The sequence below is a fragment of the Zingiber officinale genome, chromosome 3A (assembly GCF_018446385.1).
Source record: "Zingiber officinale cultivar Zhangliang chromosome 3A, Zo_v1.1, whole genome shotgun sequence".
Classification (NCBI taxonomy): Eukaryota; Viridiplantae; Streptophyta; class Magnoliopsida; order Zingiberales; family Zingiberaceae; genus Zingiber; species Zingiber officinale.
The window spans coordinates 100,828,199-100,850,203 of record NC_055990.1 but is presented as its reverse complement, the minus strand read 5'-3'; the positions used below and the strand labels follow the sequence as shown (position 1 = coordinate 100,850,203).

Genomic DNA, 22,005 nt, shown 5'->3' with positions numbered 1-22,005 from the left:
AAATTATAGATTAAAAATAACGGTATTCCGATCAAATCAACCGCTGAAACATCTGCCACGTCAGTCATCCGAGGGGTCATTAACGGAACACTTATGGCTGTCGATTTTCTCTAAATCAACGGCCAATATCTCATCTCTGTCCCCGCTAAGAGTTCCCTCCTCGCTATAAATAACCACCGAGCACCGCCGGGATTTCCCGAGCTCTTCTCTAGCGCCGTTCCCGATCCAAAGTCGTTTGCTTCTCGTCAAAGGTAAGATCGCAGATCGATCGATTCCTCGCTCTGAATCTTCTGTTGCCTCTTTGATCTCATCGATCTTACTCTCTTCGACGCAGAGATCGAGTTCTAGTTTTACTTTGCGCGATGTCAGGGCGAGGGAAGGGAGGGAAGGGGCTGGGGAAGGGCGGCGCCAAGCGGCACCGCAAGGTGCTGCGCGATAACATCCAGGGCATCACCAAGCCGGCGATCCGGCGCCTGGCGAGGCGAGGCGGGGTGAAGCGCATTAGCGGACTCATATACGAAGAGACCCGCGGCGTCCTCAAGATCTTCCTCGAGAACGTCATCCGTGACGCCGTTACTTACACAGAGCACGCCCGCCGCAAGACTGTTACTGCCATGGATGTCGTATACGCGCTCAAGAGGCAGGGGCGCACTCTTTACGGATTTGGTGGTTAGGGTTACTTGCTTTCTCTGATGCATTGTGCTCGCAATGGTTGTTGAGAGAGGAACGGGTGAAACGGATTTAGCTTGAGATATTTGCATCTTAAATTGGTAACTTTTTACCTGAGACACTTGTTGTAACAGTTCTTTATGGTTTTATAGTGTTAATCGTGTGATTTTTATCAGCTTGGAGTTCTTATTGTTGATTTACAATCATGGCTTTATCAATTTGTTTGTTGAGCTGCTTTCTTCTTGTGTAATCAACTTCTTGAGCTTATCTTTATCATATTGTAGACAATTTTAATTTCTTCTCTCTTAATAAAAGAGCTGAGGTTATGTATGCCTCTGCAGACATACTGATTTCTTTAAGAATGCCAGTGTTTTAAAAATTGTGTATAATCCTTTGGGTTGTTAGCTCAAATGATAGCTTGTGACTGTCAAAGTTCTGAATTTGATTGTGTGTTCTCTGTTGAATCATTGATTATCTATTTGGGTTTAACATTTGGATGCAACTACTCTTTGGTCATGTGCAATGTGAACTTTTATCTACTGAAACAACTGGTGGAATCATTTGTTTATTTTTCTCCATGATTGACATTCAGGTTTAGAGGCACAAACTGTAAGTGCATTCTTCAAGAAGAGATGTGGTGGGACTGTGTTATGGTAATTTGTGGATTCTGGTGAGATGAGTACAAGTAATGTTGAGTTTTTTTGAAGCTTGATTCATTTTGTATGAGGTGGATGCACTCTGGTTGAGAGGTCAGTTGAAATTTGATTTGTTTCTCTTGAGGTAGACAGTTTAATCGAGGTGGACTGGGGATTGGTAGAGCTTGCTTGAGGTGCATGTAGTTTAGCTGGTCATTCAACAAGTTGATTAGATCTTTGTTTGAGTTTGTTAGCCGTCATTTGAGGTGAAGAAATTGCATTGCCATAGGTTGGTTATGCGTCGATTTGAGTTGCTTAGCTTCACTTTGGCTCAGAGTGGTGACTAAGAGCTCAAACTTCCTTTTTGTCTCCTTGTGGAAGTCAATAAGCTGCCTAGAAACCTCTGAGAACTTTGCCAAAGGGTGTAAAAGCTCTGAATGGCTTCTCTAAATTATTGCAGCAATACTCTCTTTACAAGTTTTTAGGCTGAGTGTCTCCAATGACTTCTTTCCATGTGATTGCTAGTTGTTGCTGGTTATTCTCTATCGACTGTGATATAACTCCGGATCAGCTCCAAGCCAATGAGATAGGATTGTAAGTCGAGATGTACGTTCCGAACCAAGAGGAGCATGAAGGGGACTTGCACGTGCCAGCTAAACCAATAACAAAAGTAGAGGTCAAGCAAGTTCAACGTGCTGTACAAGCATTGACATCTCGTATCTTGAAAGGGCAAGTTATGGAGTCACAGTCGATGTCATACTAAACGTTCAACTTCATACAAGTCTACCCTAAATGGGCCAATCAGTTGTGGAAGAGTAGAATATCATGATACAATATGTTCCTAGTCAAATACCATATTAGAATGCATATTGTTAGGTGGGAAAACACACCATTCTAGTTGGAATTGGTGTGCCATTTAATGCCACCTACATTTTAGACGAATTCCCATGTTGGAGGACAGCTAGAGGGAGTGTGCATGAAGACTTGCATTCATTATCTTCTCTTTCCATGCCTTGGAAACTACTACCATTTTCAGTTTTATATAATGTCTTGAGTAGATATCAAAGGGGACAGCCAACATTATATTTTGAGAGAGTTTTTTCTCCTTGCTGTTCTTCAACAACTTTGCAAGGATTCCGGGTGAGCACTTGTAATTCTTAACACTCTTATAATATTGGTTCTGTTATAACCATTGGGTCGATATTCTCCGTTTTCTCATAATATTGATTCTTGATTCTCTATAATCAACGGGTTAATATTCCATTTCTTCGAAACCTCTTTTGGACAATCCCAGGACTGAGTTCCAAATCTTATTGTTGCTGGGTCTCGCGGCATTGTTCGTCGAGGTTCGCATTAGACTGTACATGCAGTTGCCTGAATTTGGCCGCATTCCTTATTCAGGTCAGTTTCCGGAAGTGATATATCAAGTTACAGTGGAACTCATAGGAGTAGTTTAATAGGAAATTCAGCTTCACAATCAGAGTTGCAGATTTGTTTGAAGCAGTTACAAAAATGAGAACCTTTCTGTGGTAGTTCAGTTTCTTTGATTTTGAGCATTTGTGGATAATGTATCAGGTACTAAACACTTAGCTATCCTTTTTTACAATTCAAGGTTACAGAAACATTCATCATAGTAGATCTGCTGTTTAATATGGTATCTAATTCATTCTAGTGTTTAAGTTCTTTTTCATCTGAATAATAAAATGGAGAAATATTGCAAAGATGAAAATGCTTCCTCTGAAGTTTTTAGATATGCAGGCCAGATCAAATATTCATATTTCAGTCCGGAAACTATCTTTGTTTGTTGGCTCAGGTAGCTTCTTTGATTGTGTACTAGGTGCCAAACTTTTTGTGATCCTTTCTAGTAAAACTTATCAGTGACTACCTTGAAAAATATTTGTCTATCGGAGATCTACTATTCGATATGTTTATCTGACTCATTATGGTGTATAAGTCCCTTTTCAACTGAATAATGTAGCAGATGACACCCAAGCGGAGAAATACTGGAAAGGGCAAAATGCAACCTCTGAAGCTCTTGGAGATGCAGGTTTGATCGTTTCTGTTTTATGTTTTGCTTAATATACTCATTTTATGGAAACTAGCAAATAGATACTTGTTTTGCTTAATAATGTAGCAGGTTCTTGTTCTTGTTCGTTTTTTTTGCTAGAGCGAATGATTTTAGCACTGGATAGTTGGAACATAACTGACAATTTTGATCGTAGACAATTTCATTTTTCATGAAAAATTGCTTATTAAAATTCTTAAATTCTCATGCAGTGAGTCACCCCAAGGAGCATTTTGCAGCTCGCCACGCTTAGCCTCACGGGTTTGCTCCTCCTTACTGATGCAAAGTTTGCTCTTCTTTTTCTTTTGTTTTCATGAACCGCTTGAGTAAACAAAATTTATATCAATAGGACAAAACATGAAAGGTTTTAGAGTCGGACGTGGTGCAATAGAAAAAGGGTACAAATAATAAGAAGATTAGAATTAGAATCCCAATAGGGATTGATCCGGTTGAGATCAGGGGACGAGGAGTTGACTCTTTGGGGTGTTGAAGCATAATACTCTACAGGTCAGATCTTATTTGATTGGATTCTGTTGAGATCAGGGGACGAGGAGTTGACTCTTTGGGGTGTTGAAGCATAATACTCTACAGGTCAGATCTTATTTGATTGGATTCTGTTGGGTCAACTCTTATTGGATGGGTTCGTCCTGCGCGGTGGACAAGAGGGGGATGAATTATCTTAAAAAGACAAGTATATTTTTCTTGAAATTTACAACTTCGATTAAGACAAACATTTTAATAAAAGCAACTAAAATGCATACAAACAAGTACTTGATTTGTAACCGGAAATGTTGCTAATCCAAAGCAAATGAAGCTTAGCTAATTGACTCCTTCGACACAAGTCGGAGGCAGAGAAGCCTCGTATAGGATGTTGACATCCCAGACTTTGAAAAATAGAGTGAAATAACTCGAATATAAAAAGTGATGTTCAAATGAAGAGCACCAGTGCTCTTTTTATAGGTTCACTAGTCGAAGTAATCGTTTGTTGATGTGGCGCAGTCCGGGCGCTCGAATTCTCTCCGGACACCTCTAGCAAGACAAATTTTATCTCTATGCAACACAACTCAAAAGTAAAGTGATAAGAGTTTATCCATTCCTAGGCACCCGGACCTCTATTGACATGGCCTCAGCGATGATCCACAATAATGAGGGCCTCTTCGGCACTAAAATTGGTCTGGGCTCCTGGACTTGGTCCAAGTGCCCGAACAAGTGTCAACTTCAGAGTTGATTCTTTGTTCAACCTTTTGTTCCGATTGCTTGGGTGATACTTTGGCCTTCCAAAGTTGAGTTAACCTGAATCCAACTCCAGCTATCTCCTCGAGCAGCCTTCCACTCTAGATTCTCGTCCCTCGAAAGCGCCATGTGCGTCCTTTTTGCTCCGTCGGCATATTCTTTCCCAGCTTCTCGTCGGTTGGATGCATTGAGTCTGTTGACTCAATTCTCGTGTCATTCTTTTCATCCGCCGTGCCTTCTGCTCGAGTTCTTGTATTCTTAAATCCCTGCACACTTAGACGTAATATATCAAATAACGCAGAACTTGACTTGGTTGTTTATATCAAAACTAATACAGGGTAATTACAATATCCTCTTTTTGATGTGATCAACCCAAGTTAAGTTAGAGTTAAAAAGAATAGTACAATAACATTAAAATAATTACAATTAATAAACATGCAATGCAATTAATAAATATGTAATATTAAAATAATTAATATGTAAAAAATATATCTCCCTCTAGATTTAATCTATTATTTTTTCCCTTTGATTAGATTAAAAATAGGGGTAAAAATATGAATGATTACATAACTACTGACTAATATGTAGAAAAATTCTGAGAATTATTTTTTAAAATTTTGAATTTTTAGGAATTCAAAAATAGTATTTTGAAAAGTAATTTTTAAATTATTTTTAATTATTGAAAAATTCTTAAAATTTTTGTGACGATTAAATATATTTATATAAAATAGTAATAAAATTTTTACGAATAAACAAAATTAATGAACAGTAATGAATTAATTTATGCAATGAGATGTATTTGTCGGGAAAAATACTTATTAAATAGATTTTGAGTTATAAAATTGTTGCAAAATTTCTTGAGTATGTAAAATAAGAAGTATATATGTAGAAAAAATAAATTTTTAAAAATTAAATGTTTGAGAATTTTTAATATTTAAAATTAGCATTTAATAAAAAAATTAGTAGAAAATTAAATAATAGTAAAAAAAAATAAAAATATTTCCTTTGATAAAAATACGATATTTTATCACAGAAAAATAAAATTTTCAAAAATAACTATTTGAAATAATTTTAATTTTAAAGATATGATTTTTGTTAAAAAATTCATAAAAAGTAATATGACGGTCAAAAAATTTTAAAATTTTTTCTACAGATAAATAATAAATTCTTTTGCACTGAAAAATTAAGATTTAATTAATTTCGAAAAGAAAGGAATTGAAAAAATTTATTTGAAAAAGTTACTGCTTAAAGATGCAACACAAATATGAAAGCAAATATAAATTATAACATATATGAAAATTTAACCTATGCATGATTTTAGAATCCAATATAAGTTTCTACCTACTGGATTAATCATAAATTTTCTTGTTATTTTTTTAATTTGACCTTTGTAATATTTGAAATACCAATTTGGCTCTTGATAGTTCTTAGAATTTTGAAATTAATTCTTTTCAAGTTTTTCTATTTGTTCCCTCAATTTTTCTTTTTCAATTTTTAACTTGTTGAAATCTTCTAATTGAAAAGATTTTGTTAAAGTTATTTTTAATTTTATATTTTCCTTTTTAAATGTATCATTTTCAATTTCTAATTGACAAGAATTTTTCAAAAGTATTTTTATAAACTTATATAATTTATTAGGAGATAGAGATTGTACCTGACTTACCTTATTGATCTCGATATCTTATGCTTCCCTTATATTGTTGCTTCCTTTTGAAGTGGCTCCGCCTTCGTCGATGCTCTCATTACTTATTTTGAATGAGCTTGCTTCGTTGTCTTCTTCATGACTTGCCATCAATGCAAGTCTGACGTAGGCTTTGATTTCCAATTCTGATGATCACATTTCATCCCACGCCACTTTTACATCTTTGTACTTTGTCCGGGTCGATCTTTTGTGTTGGTGCAGGAGGCATCAGACGATCGAACCTGAGTTTTGATTATATCAAAGGGTCCAAAGTTAAGTTGTCTTATGATCTAACAATTTTGAATGAGTTTGTAGAAAAATCCTAAGTGTACTTAGACAAAAGTTTTAGCTTCGATTAGGCAGGTGGAAAACCCTAGGGGGTGGTAACCCTAGGTGGAAAGTCTTGACGGGTCGAAGGCTTGGGCAAAAATCCTAGGGTCGGGGACTCTAGGTGGAAAGTCTTGGTGGTCGCGGACCAGATGAAAAGACTAGACGGGTCGTGGAGTGAACGTCTAGCAGAAAGTCCCGGAGCCTCATGCGCTAAGCAAAAGTCCAGTTTGTCTGGAGGACTAGTCTGACAATAGGTAAACTCTCCTGATTGGAGTAGGTGAGAACGCGTTTCTCAGTGAGGGAACAGTAGGCGTCGGTTCGACCTAGGGTTTTCGGATGGAAATCCAAAGTCAGAATCGGACAGTTCGGTGACCGTCAAATACTTATCTTAATATGATTTTATTGTGCTTAACTCTGTTTTGCAGGATATATTTTGTATTTTGGACTAACACATCTTGCAGGGAGTAAAAAGATGTAAAGCCTCAGATGAGCAGTACTCGAGGCACCCTCCATGGAGCTTGGAGGCGCCTCGGGTGCACTAGTCGAACGCCTTTGCGGAGCAGGGAAGAGGGCACCCTCCATAGAGTTGGAGGCGCCCTGGATGCTGGGTGGAGGGCACCCTCCATGAGCTTGGAGGCGCCCTCAGGCAGATAAGCAGTGAGGGAAGAAGAGCTTATCGAAGCTGTGACTTTGGCGGGGTTGGAGGCGCCCTCCATGCAGTTGAGGGTACCCTCAACAAGCTATATAAGCCTGTCTCGACCAGAAACTTGAATACAACTGAAATTCACGATTCTTCTACTGCGCGCTACTAATGAAACAATCTGGCAAAGATATAATGTTACTTCGACAACCACAAGCTCGACTTTCTCCATTCTTGAGTTGTTAGTATACTTTTAATTTATTGCACTTAAATTGTAATACTCATTTTGTAATATTTTCGGATTGATAGTGAATTGCCCAAAGTAAACACTCAACGAGTGTGGGCCTTGGAGTAGGAGTCGCCATAGGCTCCGAACCAAGTAAATCTTGGTGTTCGAGTTTGCAATTGTTTCATTTATTTTCGCTGCATAACGTTTACTCCGATCGATTGTTTTAAAACGAACGTGAAAGCCACGAGCGCTATTCACCTCCTCCTCTAGCGCTTTCGATCCTATATTTTGTTCTTTTTCTTGTTCTTTAATTTTGGGCAGTAGTCCTTTATATGCCCTTCTTCTGGGCAGTTATAACATCTCATCTTTCATTTGCTTCGTGAATGTTTCTTATCCCGCGACTTGTTAAATTTGTTAGTTTTAAGGAATTTACCAAATTTTCTTACCATAAATGCATCCTCATCTTTGTCAAGTGATGTGTCTGTATCTGGTTCGCCTTTCTGGTTGGCTTTCAGTGCTACGTTTTGGGTTGTCTTTTCTTCTTTATTCTTTAGTCTTACACATCTTGATTTGTGAAGTTCAAAAGTAGAAAATAAATTTTCTAAGTTCTAACCTCAAGGTCCTAAGAGATGTAGAACGAGTCGACTATCGATGTCCACTCTGGTGTTATCGGAAATGAATTTAAAGCGTCCCTTAACGAATCTTGATTTGTAACCTTTTCTTCGAGATTTGTGAGTCTAGTGATTAGTTCTTTTATCCTCGAGTGTAGATGTTCAACTGCTTCACCTTCTTTTATCCGAAGGTTGTTAATTTGATTCCAGAGCAGGTTTCATCTTATGAGTTTTGCCTCCGAGGTCCCTTCGTGTAATTCTAGGAATTTCTTCCAAAGCTTTTTGGCTGACTTCTTGTGGTGGTAAAGTGCTCAGCAGATGGAATTCTACCTTGTCATTTGCCACGAAGTTGACTTGCTCCTTCGTCCATTGATATTCTTCTTTGTCGGCTCCTTGTTGATCCTTACATGCTACAAAATCATATTTCATAATTAAGAATAAATCAAAATATGTTTCGAATAATACCTCCATTTTTCTTTTTCTAAGTCGCGAACTCTCCTTTGAACTTAGGTGGGTAGATGCTTGGTCCGATCATTTCTTGTGTGTTTTGCTTGGCGGTTAGTCCTTCTGAAATGTCATTGCTCTGATACCACTTGTCGGCCCCGTGCCGCCGACAAGAGGGGGTGAATTGCCCTGAAAAGACAAGTATACCCTTTTCAAAACTTACGACTTTGATTAAGACAGTCACTTTAATAAAAGCAACTAAAATGCATAAAAAGAAGTACGAGACACAAACAATTTACTTGGTTTGCAACCGGGAAGGTTACTAATCCAAGGCAAAGAAGCTCAACTAATTGACTCATTCTTCGATATAAGTCGGAGGCAGAAAAGCCTCGTACAGAACGTTAATAGCTTCGAATTTGAAGAACAGAGTGAAATAACTCAACTACAAAAAGTATTGTTCAAATGAAGAGCACTAGGACTCCTTTTATAGGCTCATTGGTCGAAGTGATTGTTTGTTGAGGTGGCGCAGTCTGGGAGCCAGAACCTCTCCGGGCGCCCTAGCGAGACAAATTCTATCTCCACGTAATGGCTACGGAATGACGAAGTGATAAGAATTTATCCACTTCCGGGCGCTTGGACTTGCTCCGGGCGCCCGTACCTCTGCTGACATAGTCTCAGCGATGATCCACAGCAACGAGCACCACTTCGGCACCAAAACTGGTCCAGAAGGCTAGACTAGCTTCGGGCACCCGGACCAGCTTCGGGTGCCTGTACCAACTTCGGGCGCCCGGACAGGCTTCGGACACCCGGACAAGTGTCAACTTCAGAGTTGACTCTTTGTTCGGCCTTCTGCTCCAGTCACTTGAGTGATGCTCCGACCTTTTAGAGTTGAGCTCACTCGAACCTAAGTCTAGCCTTCTCCTTAACAGACTTCCGCTCTGACTTCTCGTCTCTCGAAAACACCGCGCGTGCCCTTCTCGCTCCGCCAACGTGCTCTTCTGTAGCTTCTTGTCCCTTGGATGCATCGAGCCCATCAACTTAATTTCTGTGCCATCATTCTTGTCCGACGCGTCTTTCGTTTGACTTCTTGCATTCCTAAGCCCCTGCATATTCAGACGTAAGACATTAAATGACACATATCCTAACTTGACTTGATTGATGATATTAAAATTAACATAGGGTATTTATAAGCTCTTGGTGGATTAAGCCGAGGAAGGGTTTTGGGACACTTAGTGAGCAGACAACTCTGAAGGTTTCAAAAGCTCTAGCAAAGTTAAGAACAGAGAAAAGAGTTATAAGGAAGGTTTGTTGGATATAAGTGATGTGAATGGAGAAGAGGGGGAAGAGGAAAGAGACTCTATTGTGAATGAGACTTTAATCCCATATTGAGAGTTTTATGACATGTTAGTTGGTTTATATTGATTCACATGCATTGAATATGTGAACAAATGCATGGTGAGAGACTCTCTCTCACCCGTGGGTGCATAGGGAGGTGAAAATCCAGAGCCTGGATTGCACTAAATCATGTTGATTCATGTGCGGTCACGACTTGCGCTGTTGAATGCCGGACCAGTCGGGGAAAAATTTGTCCAAGCAAAGCAACCAATATTTTGCCACGTAAACCTTTTTCTGCTTGTGTAAGCATTAAAGTAAGATTAATGCAGAATCAAAACGCAAAACGGCTGAGCGAAATGCTGGTGTTTCGCAGCTTGGCGAATAATGATAATTAATCGACCATTAATGCAACCATTGATCTTAGCTCCTATATAAGGAGGTTGCGATCATAGGTTTACACACACACAGAAAAGCAGCAAGAGCTCTCCACCAGCATTCCCTCTTCCTCTGTCATGGAACTCCTGCTCGACGGAGTGCCCATGATAGTAGTCGGGTACCACTTAGTTTGCAGTGACAACCAGTGCTTGGTGGAATTACGGGTTACCATTGTATCCTTGGAAATAGATGACCCGAGTAAACCTTTAAGCACTGCTGGAGGTGGGGTGAATTTGTTTCAAGGAAACTGCGTTATTCGCAGGCCTTAGTCTGCTACTCGCTCTGTTATGCTAGTCCCGCTCAACGTCAAAGCCCAACCGACCACTTGCTCGGTCAACTCGCTCGACCTCTACGTCTACTCACTCGGTCAACCTCTCTCTGCCCGCCCGGTCGACCTTTCTGCTCGCTCGATCGTATTGATCGGTCGACCTCTTTGATTGGATGGCTACTTTGTCCGATTGGACTCTGTGCTTTGTCTGTGACTCACACTGTTCACTAGATCACTCGGCTCCACGTACCGGTCAGTCGCTCTACCCAGCCGGCTGATCTTCCTACATGAACTTCCTGCTCGACCGACCTACCCGCCTGATCTCTCAGCCCACTCTGCCACCACTGCGCAGACTACCTTCAGCACTTGGCAGAAACCAACCCCCGCTGGTAGCCTGAGATTATCTGCTCAGGTCATCTTAACAGATAAGTGAATTTAGTTTAGTGTAATTTAAATTCATCTAATACCCCGCAAATCTCCGACAATAGATTGTGTTCGCTAACAATCTTGAAACAGATTCGCTTATGTTGAGATGACACTGAACAAAATGTTGAGATGCAACAGACTCAACACATGTAAGCTCCCTCCGCCCCGATTGGAACTATGCCAATCAACCATGGGGAAACTCCAGAGAAGTTCACTGGAGTGAACTTCAAGAGGTGGCAGCAAAAGATGCTCTTTTACTTGACCACGCTCAATCTGGCTCGATTTCTTGATCGAGGACCCTCCCAAGCGTGCCGAGGATGCTGATGCGTAGACCATCAGTGAAGTAGATGCATGGACTCATTCTGAGTTCCTTTGCCGAAACTACATCCTCAACTGCCTTGTCGACTCGCTGTATACTGTGTATAACATGAAGAGAACGGCTAAGGAGCTGTGGGAGTCCTTTGACAAGAAGTACAAGACAGAGGATGCAGGAGCCAAGAAGTTCATCATGGGTCGATTCCTGGATTACAAGATGGTTGACTCCAAGATGGTAATCAGCCAAGTCTAGGAGTTTTAGGCGATCTTGCACGAGATCCACTTAGAAGGGATGATTCTGAGTGAAACCTTCCAGGCGACTGTTATTATTGAGAAGCTGCCTCCCGGCTGGAAGGACTTCAAGAACTATCTGAAGCACAAGGGGAAGGAGATGAATGTGGAGGAACTTATTGTTAGACTTCGCATTGAAAAAGACAACAAGAGTTCAGAGAGAAAACTATTCTCCCAAGATATTGTGAAAGCCAATGTGGTCGATCACGGTCAAAGCTCAAAATGGAAGAACCCCAAATCTTCCAAGATAGGACCCAAAGGAGGCATCAACAAGAAGAAGTTCTCTGTGAAATGCTTCAACTGTGACCGAGTGGGTCATAAATCTTTAGAGTGCAGAAAGGCGAAGAAAAAGCAGGAGACCAACCTGAACGAGGGACTAGAAATGGACAACCTCTGCGATGTGGTCTCTAAACTAAACCTGATCGGTTCAAATCTGTGGCAGTGGTGGATTGATACTAGAGCCACCAGACATGTGTGCTGTAATAAGGAGTTGCTCCACAACTTCGAAGAAGTCATTGGAGACAAACTATTCATGGGGAACTTAGCAACCTCGGACATCATGGGCCAAGGAAAAGTGATGCTGAAGATGACTTCGGGTAAGGACCTTACATTGAACAATGTGTTGTATGTTCCAGAGATTCGGAAGAATATAATGTCTGGATCATTGTTAAGCAAGTATGACTTTCACATTATTTTTTGAATCGGGCAAAGTTGTATTGTCCAAGAATGAAATATTTGTAGGAAGGGGTTATGTATCTGATGAGCTATTCAAACTTAATGTAATGACTATTAGGCCTAAGATAAATAAAAATGAAAGCTCTTCCACTTATATGCTTGAATTTTCATGTTTGTGGCATGGTAGAGTAGGAAATGTTAACTACGATATGTTACATAGATTAATAAACATGCAAAGCTTACCTACATTCCACCTTGACCCAAAACACAAGTGTGAGATTTGCATTGAAGCAATAATGATAAGATAATCCTTTCAACATATTGAAAGAAGCTGCGAACCACTCAGGCTAATTCACACCGATGTGTATGACCTCAAAACTACACTAACATGTGGTGGGAATAAATACTTCATCACTTTTGTAGATGATAACATAAAATACTGTTACGTGTATCTTCTCAAAAGTAAAGATGAAGCTATAGAGAAATTTGCACTCTATAAAAATGAGGTTGAAAACCAGCTTAATAGAAAGATTAAGGTGGTTTAAAGTGACCGAGGCGGTGAATACATATCGCTGTTCGCTGAGTTGTGTGCTGAACATGGGATCAGACACGAAATAGTAGCTCCTTATACTTCTCAGCAAAATGGAGTTGCTGAGGGGAAGAATCAAACTCTAAAAGAGATGATGAATACTCTTCTATTGAACTCTGGATTACCAGAGTTTATATGGGGGAAGTTATGTTAACAGCTAATTATCTTTTAAATAAGGTGCCCCGGAAGAAAATAAATAAGAGCCCTTATGAGTTATGGAATGGAAGATAATCGTCTTATAAATATTTACGAATGTGAGGGTGTCTTGTCAAAGTGTTGGTGCCTGATCCGAAAAGGATTAAGATAGGACCAAAGACTGTTGATTGCATATTTATTGGATATGTATATAATAGCAGTGCGTATCGATTTGTTGTGTATGAATCACAAATATCGGAAATACACAAGAACTTGATAATAGAATTGAGAAATGCCTCTTTTTTTGAGCATACGTTTCCGTATAAGATTCGAGAGGATACTGTTGAAATCCCATGGTAGTTTTGATATGATCAACCAAGGTTAAGTTAGGTCCTGTTATATCTTGATCCTTGTGTCTAAGTGTGCAGGAGCTTAGGAACATAAGAAGTCGAGCGGAAGACGCAACTAGCGAGAGGATGCCACAGGAAGCGAGCCGACGGGCTTGATGCATCCGAGGGGCGAAGTGCTACGGAAGAGTACACCGGTGGACGAGAAGGATGTGCATGACGTTCAAGGGACGAGAAGCCGAAGCAGAAGTCTGCTTGAGGAGATGACCAGAAAATGGGGCCAGGTGAGCCCTATTTCCGATAGTTGCGATCACCCAGGCGATTGGAGTAGTAGAAGAGTGAAAGGCGGCTCGAATTGCTACTGAAAGTGCCTTCAAAGTGAATTGAAGGCGCATCTGCACCTTCACTGTGGAAGACGTCTTCTATGGCTGGAAGGTGCCTTAGATGAATAGTACAAAGGTGCCTTCCAACCCTATGGAAGGCGCCTTCGACCAGGCAAATTTTACTGTTGTCAAAGGATAAAGCTTTATCCTTTGGCACCTCGCTGGAGGCGCCTTCCAGCTTGTTGGAGGCGCCTTCCACCCACAGATAGAGTTTCCCAGGAGCTATACAAAAAGGCCATGGAGTTAGGAAATAGACAATAACTTTAGTATCAACTCTTATTTTAATTTCCTAGCAACTGTCTGAACGTTTAATGATTATAAGAGGGGTCTCCGCCTACACGAAGAAGATCTTTTAGAGTTTTTTATTGCCCTTGGATTAACAATCACCTAGGTTGTAACCAAGTAAATAGTGTGTCTCGTCTCTTTAGTTGTTAATTTAAGTTATTATTATTGTTGCTTTTAATTTGAGTTGAAAGAATGGAAAAGGTTTTAATTTCTTTTTCAGGTTATTCACATCTCCCTCTTATCGGCCTCTCCAAGGGTCCTAACAGATGCTTGCTCCTCAAAGCGGGCATATGAAACATAAGGTGAAGATGATGATGAGGAACCAGTGGAGGTTGAGCTTAGACGAAACAAAAGAGCTTGAGTAAAAAAATTCTTTGGATTGGATTTTATCACTTTCATGTTGGAAAGTGAGTTCCGAAGTTACTCAGAAGCTATATGCTCTTCTGATGGATCTCATTGGAGAGAGGCAATTGCATCTGAGATAGACTCTATATTGTAAAATCACTTAGGAACTTGTGGATCTTTCTCCTGGAAGTAAACCATTAGGTTGCAAGTGGATCTTTAAGAAGAAAATGAAGTCAGATGACACAATTGATAAGTATAAAGCTAGATTGGTAATCAAAGGATTCCGACAACGAGAAGACCTCGATTACTTTGATACATATTCTCCGGTATCGAGAATAACTTTCATTAGAGTATTGTTGGCTATTGCTGCTCTATGGAATCTCGAAATACATCCGATGGATGTAAAGACTTCTTTTCTAAACAAGGATTTAGAAGAGGAAATCTACATGGAGCAACCTGGGAGGTTTTCTGCGCCAGGACAGAAAAATAAGGTTTGTAGATTGACAAAGTCATTATATGACTTGAAACAAGCACCCAAGCAGTGATATGAGAAATTTGATAATGCCATGAAGGAATGTGAATTTAAAATTAATGAATGTGATAAATGTGTCTATATAAAAGTCACAAAGAATGATTACGTCATCTTGTGTCTATATGCAGATAACATACTTATCATTGAGAATAATGATAAGATAATCAAATACACTAAAGATATGTTGAACTCAAGATTTGATATGAAAGACATGAGTCTAGTTGATGTGATTCTAGGAATCAAAATTCTTAGAACAACAGAAGGACTTGTTCTTAGTCAGTCCCATTACATGGTCAAGATTCTTGAGAAATTCACCAAGGGTGATACTGCATTGGCACGAACGTCGATAGATACGAGTCAACATCTATCAAAAAAATTAAGGTGAAAGTATCTCTCAGATAGAGTACTCTCGAGTGATTGGAAGTCTGATGTACCTGATGAGTTGTACATAATCAGACTTGGCCTACGCAGTAAGTAAACTGAGTAGATACACGAGTAATTCCGGTGTTGAGTACTGGAAAGGGATAACAAGAGTACTAAGGTACTTGAGATATACTCGTGAATATGGACTGTACTATACGAGATATCCTGCTGTGATTGAAGGACACATCAATGCTAGTTGGATATCTGACATAAAAGACTCTAAGTCTACGAGTAGATATGTATTCACTCCGGGAGGTGCAACCATTTCCTGGAAATCTTCTAAGAAAATGGTAATAACCAGATCCACGATGGAATATGAGTTTATAGCTCTTGACAAATGCGGTGAAGAGGTTGAATGACTACGATAATTCTTAGAAGATATTCCTAGATGGGCCAAAGCTGTACCGATAATTTGCATATATTGCATAGTCAATCAGCAATTGGTCGGGCACAGAGCTATCTGTATAATGGTAAGTCTAGACATATACGTCGTACACATAATGCTATTAGACAATTACTCTCAACAGGAGTTTTCACTGTTAACTATGTGAAATCAAAGAATAACCTAGCGGATCTGCTAACCAAAGGGTTAAATAGAGAGTTAGTTGCAAGCTCATCACGTGGAATGAGCTTAATGCTATTGTCAGCGTTCAGTGTAGAGGACATCCAACCTATGATGATTGGAGATCCCAAGAACTAGGTTCAAAGGGACAACTATTTTGCACTGACTAGACACACTGTGTGTGTGTGTGGAGGAGGGGGGGGGGGGGTAGCCCAAGAAAATAGTGATTGGATCAGGATAAGCCGATGGACTTTTAATGATCAAGAAGAGTAGATGGTTACTCTCGAGGGATCACTTATGTGAGAAACAATTGGGGTTGTTTCGAAGAGAATTGGAGACACAATTCTTAGAGCTTCTCACAGAACCAGACATATTCATGGCTAAGAACGAACACACTCAAGAGAACTGAGTTATATCAGGAAAAGTCCTGGGTGAGATATGTCAATGCTTATATAAACGACAGAACAGTTCAAGGATATCATGTTTACTGTCAGCCAGTAAGCAAACATATCTGCACAAGAGAAGGTTCAAAGGGTAAAACCTACCTGTCTTATACTAGACTTAATTACGGAATGCTATCATATACCTTATCTCCATTCATGTGGGGGATTGTTGGATATAAGTGATGTGAATGGAGAAGAGGCGGAAGAGGAAATATGCTCCATTGTGAATGAGATTTTAGTCCCACATTGGGAGTTTCATGGCATGTTAGTTGGTTTATATTGATTCACATGCATTGAGAATGCGAACAAATGCATGGGGAGAGACTCTCTCTCATGCGTGGGTGCGCAGGGGGATGCAAATCCAGGGCTCAGATTGCACTGAACCATGTTGACTCGTGTGTTGACACGACCTGTGTGCATCGATTGTCGTACCGGTTGGGGCAAAATTTGCCCAAGTGGAACAACCAATATTTTGCCACATAAATCTTTTTGCTGCTTGTGTAACAGATGCATTAAAGTAAGATTAATGCAGAATCAAAACGTAAAACAGCTGAGCGAAACGCTGACATTTCGCAGCTGACCATTAATGTAGCCGTTGATCTGAGCTCCTATATTAGGAGGCTGCAATCATAGGTTTACACACCCACACAGAAAAGCAGCAAGAGCTCTCTACCAGCGTTCCCTCTTTTTCTGTCGTGCAACTCCTGCTCGATGGAGTGCCCATGATAGCAGTCGGACACAACTCAGTTTGTCGTGACCACCAGTGCTTGGTGGAATCATGATTTACCGTTGTATCCTAGGAAATAGACGACCCGAGTAAATCTCGAAGCATTGCCGGAGGTGGGGCAAATATGTTTCAAGGAAACTGTGTTATTCGCAAGCCTCGGTCCGCTGCTCGCTCTGTTATGCTAGTCCTGCTCGGCGTCAAAGCCTGAATGGCCACTTGCTCTGTCAGCTCGCTCGGCCTCTACGTCCGCTCGTTCGGTCGGCCTCTCTCTGTCCACCCGATCGTATTGCTCGGTTGAACTCTTTGATCAGACGACTACTCTATCCGATCAGACTTTGTGCTTTGTCTATGACTCACACTGTTCACTCGACCGCTCGGCTCCATGTCCCGATCAACCGCTCTACCCGCTCGGCTGATCTTTCTGCATGAACTTCCTGTTCGGCTGACTTGCCTGCTCGACCTCTCAGCCCGCTCTGTCGCCACTGTGCAGACTACCTTTAGCACTTGGTAGAAATCATCTCCCACTGATAGTCTAAGATTATCTATTCAGATCATCATAAGTAAATTTAATTTAATGTAATTTAAATTCAACTAATATTCCATAAATATCTAATAATAAATTATGTTCGCCAACAAAGTTAAGGTGGATTAATTTAGTATGTTGTGTATGAATATCTTTTTATATGATGGCAAAAGGTTAATATGTTCATCTTTAACATCTTCGTCAATTCATCCTAGGATCAATACGAAGAAGATAAATTATAGATGACTACTCACCTTTGGAAATGAATATCTTTTTATATGATCTTAGAAACAAGGAAATGAATACCTTTTTATATGGTCTTAGAAAGAGTAGGGAAAGTCTTCACCGAACACTCCGCGCACCTTTTTATATGGTCTTATAAAGAGAAGGGAAAGTCTTCACCGAGTACTCCGCGTGCTCCCGGTGCGCTAGCCCACATGCCAGGATCATGTGCACACCACGTGTTACATGTCTGCTCACGTTTTGAGAATGTCTATGCCACTTCTTCCACTCACCTAGGGAGTAAACGAGTTAAATAATTCACAAGATATTCAGAGTTCAATTGGGTAAAAAATGTATTCGAGTTTATTTATTTAACTTATTGAGTCAAGTTCGGATTTGATTTTGAACTCGATAATTTTATTAAGCTGAGTTTGAGTTTAAAGGTGTTCGACTCGTGAGTTCATAAATATATTCGTTTATAGGCTCACGAGTTTGGGCTCGAGCTCGAGCTTGATTCATTTAAATGGTTCGAAATATATTCATTTATAGGCTCGTGAACTCGAGTTCGACTTGTTTAAAGGGCTTGAGAATATATTCGTTTATAAGATCATGAACTCGGGTTCGAACTCGGCTCGATTAAAGGGCTCGTGAACATGTTAAATTGTGTGTTGAGTTTGGAAGTTTAATGTAATAGTTTGGGATGTTCAATGATGTGCTGAATTTATATTATTTTAATTGTTAGATTTGTTGAATATTTATTCAAATAAATTTTCGAACTCGCTTAACAAGTTTACAAAACGAATCTTAAAATGAACTCTAAAACGAATCTGAAAATGAACTCGAGCTCGCTTAACGAATTAGGCTAGTTAACTATGATAAGTGAGCTAATAACGAGCCGAGTTCGAATTGTTCAAGAGTTTAATAATTTCAAAATGAACCGAGCTCGAGCTTTATGATAAAAATTTGATTTGAACTTGAACTGAGCACGAACTCAAATATAACTTAAACGAGTCAAACTCAAACTTAATACTATTCGATTCCTACACTCACCCATCCATCTAGCCGAGCCTTCCGTGGAGCTTAGTTTTGCGTGCCTCCACTTTTCAGTTTGCCCGTCTGATTTGAGCTCCGTCTTAAGTCCGATTAGCTTGATTCGAACTTGGTCATGAGTCGGATTGGTTTGATTTGAACTTGGCTGGAAGCTGAGTTGACTTTATCCGAGTTCAATCTTGGTTGGACCTATCCAGCTCTACGTTGGTTGAGTCACGGGTTTGTCCTTGTCATCTCCGCCACATCATAGAATGTTCTGGAAATGGACATTTAAGTATGTATAAATTATACTCCGGATTAATTGATAGACGAATTACAAGGGAAGATGGTCTATGAGCACCTAGATTATTAAGAAAAAGAAAGGTTTTAGAGTATTGACTGCAAACAGCCAAACACTCTTGGTCACTTTCTTGACTAACTATGTTTGTCTTTAAGGCAGTAAACTTGCAGTGTAAACTACGGCTGCTTGTAGATTGCAGTCCAGTGGCGTAATCACGAAGGCCCGTAGATGGCTACTCTTCCAGGGCCACTCGAGAACAAAACTGAACGATCTCATCATCTTTTGAGTAGGACTCCATGGAGTTAGGGGGGAAAAACATGTTCGAGTCTGGGTTCTTCGTATCAGGTTTTGATTACTTGGGAGGCCGGATGTGTTTCCTTATGATCGGTTTACCTTGAAGGGTACATATAGAAAGGACGGAGGACCATTGGGGGTTAGAATTAATTACCTTGGGGCCAAGTCACGGCCGTGAGTCAGTCATACTGCAGCCACGAATCACGATCAGACTGCGGCTGCGAAGCATGGCTAAACTGGAGCTGTGAATCGGGGCCAAACCACGGCTCTGATTTCGGACTGCCCAAAAAATAGATTAAAAATGGTCCTCCTAAGGAAGATAAAAAAAGAGCCATAGATTAGAAGATTAAAGAAAGAGAGAATTTTGTTTATTTCTTCGCATGCACACTCAATATTATGCAAAAATTCAGTTGAAGGTATCTCTATGGATATGATATAGTGCTAAATCACTTAGAATAGTAAATAAGAGAATTAGAGTTTGAACCCGAATGAATATTTTGAAGGTCGACTTTTAAATGGGCGTTCCGAATTTATTTGGTAGATAAATTAGGAGAGAAATTCGGAATAATAGGATGAAGTATAGATAAATTATTAAAAAAAATTAGCTCAAAATGTTTTTTACCTGAGCCACGTCACTAATAATAATAATAATATTATTTTATCTGTTCAATAAAATCTGACATAAAAAGACGAAGGTTGTTAGCACAAAAAGCCACCCTTCTTCCTTTTTATAACCATCTCTAGTTGTGGCCTGAAACCTCCTTCTACTTGGCACCAAACTAGCCATGAGCTCGGCCTGCCGGTCCTCCCGCTGCTGTGTCGATGCAAAGTCGCCGGTGAGGGCCAGCTACAAGGTCCTCTACAAGTGGCCGGAATCTGACGTGGCCTTCGCTAAGTCCGCGGCTGCAGTGCAAAGCCGCCGCCACGAGCTGCCCCACGTTGGCAGCTTCTCCAGCATTGAGGCACGTGCTCCGGCGGTGGTTGATGGCTACTCGTGCCGGCAGCTCTACCTCCGGAGCTACACATTCACCAAGAAGGAGACGGTGCCGCAGCGGACGCGGCGGTGCATGCGGAAACTCAAAGACGGCACCGCCGTCTTCCCAATCTTCTCCGCCGCGGCTGCCAGGACCATCGAAGATCGCAGCGAGAGCAAGACGGTGAAGAAGAACAAGATGAAGTCAGCGCTGCACTCCGTCTTCCACAGACTCCTCTTCTGCGCCACCAAGATCGAGGTGGCGGACTAACGGTCGAAGGCGATCGCCCGCAGATAAAACAAATTAATAGTGTTATGAGATGGAAACCAGTGTAAATTACACAAACTAAGGCGTGAAGAACAGAGTAACGTGATGATGTTCTTAATTCTCCCCAAATCCTATTTCTGTCATGTAGTAGATGACATCATGGAGCGCCTGTTGGCCTAGAATCGAATAGGATAGCACACTCAAAGCACACAGCACACAAGAAGAAACAAGAAGAATAGGACAAATAGAAACTTCACTTATGAAAGGAAATCTTACAATGAGATGCCTTCTACATGCCTCTAGGACTCTTTATATAACATCACAAATGATAAGAGCACGAACACAAGATCCATAAATATAGGATCTAGATGAGATCCATAAAAATAGGATCTAGATCAAGTAATAACTAATTATCAAGATAATAAAACATAAAAAAAATGACGTGGAGAGGATTATTTCTCACATTACTCCCCCTAATCCTGACATGATTGTAGATCACAGACGCCGAGTAGTTGTCGCATGGCAGCTAACTTCACTCCTAGCAATGCTTTAGTTAACGCATCGGCTCGCTGTTCTCCGGTATTAACGAACTCCACCACAATCTGTCCCTTCTCAATGCATTCTCTGATAAAATGAAACCTTATATCTATATGCTTGCTTCGACCATGGAATACCGGATTCTTCATGAGAGCTATGACGGATTTGTTGTCAACAAACAAAGTTACCGGTTTTGGCTTTACACCTGTTAATTCACTGGCAAGGCTCCTCAACCACAAAGCATGGCAGGCCGCAGTTGTGGCTGCCATGAACTCTGCCTCACAAGATGAAAGCGCCACTGTCTTCTGCTCCTGTGAGTTCCAGGACATCAAACTTTCATTAAAATAGAAAGTCATTCCACTTGTGCTTTTCCTTCCATCGAGATCGCCGGCTAAATCACTGTCCGAGTAGCCGAATATACCAATTTCCTGGGGTCCCTTTATGTAAACAAGCCCAAAATAAATTGTACCTTTTAAATACCTGAGAATCTGTTTGACCACCCTGTGATGCATGATTGTAGGTCTCTCCATGTATCTGCTCGCCATTCCAACAAAATATGACAGGTCCGTCCGTGTGTGAAGCAAATATCTCAGACAACAAACAATGCGCTTGTACTCCGTGGCGTCAACTGGAGTCCCTTCCAAGTCCTTATGCAACTGTGTCTTGGGTTCCATTGGATGCTTTGTGGCATTGCAGTCTGCCATCTTGAATTGAGATAGAATTTTCTTGGCATAAGCTGATTGTCTAAGTGAAATTCGGCTCTTCTGTTGCTCCACTTCAATCCCTAAGTAGTAGGAGAGAAGAC

General features: G+C 40.5%; 2 protein-coding genes across 2 annotated transcripts; both read left to right on the top strand.

Moving 5' to 3' along the window:
- Positions 1-204: 204 nt before the first annotated feature.
- On the top strand, positions 205-844 carry LOC122053914 (histone H4). The gene is made up of 2 exons (XM_042615820.1): positions 205-251; positions 335-844. Exon 2 carries the CDS (start codon positions 363-365, stop codon positions 672-674), a length of 312 nt encoding a protein of 103 aa, XP_042471754.1. The 5' UTR covers positions 205-251; positions 335-362; the 3' UTR covers positions 675-844.
- A 19,363-nt stretch (positions 845-20,207) lies between these two features.
- Positions 20,208-20,666, top strand: LOC122050540. Its single transcript, XM_042611434.1, has one exon. It carries the CDS (start codon positions 20,208-20,210, stop codon positions 20,664-20,666), a length of 459 nt encoding a protein of 152 aa, XP_042467368.1.
- The last annotated feature ends 1,339 nt before the right edge of the window (positions 20,667-22,005 follow it).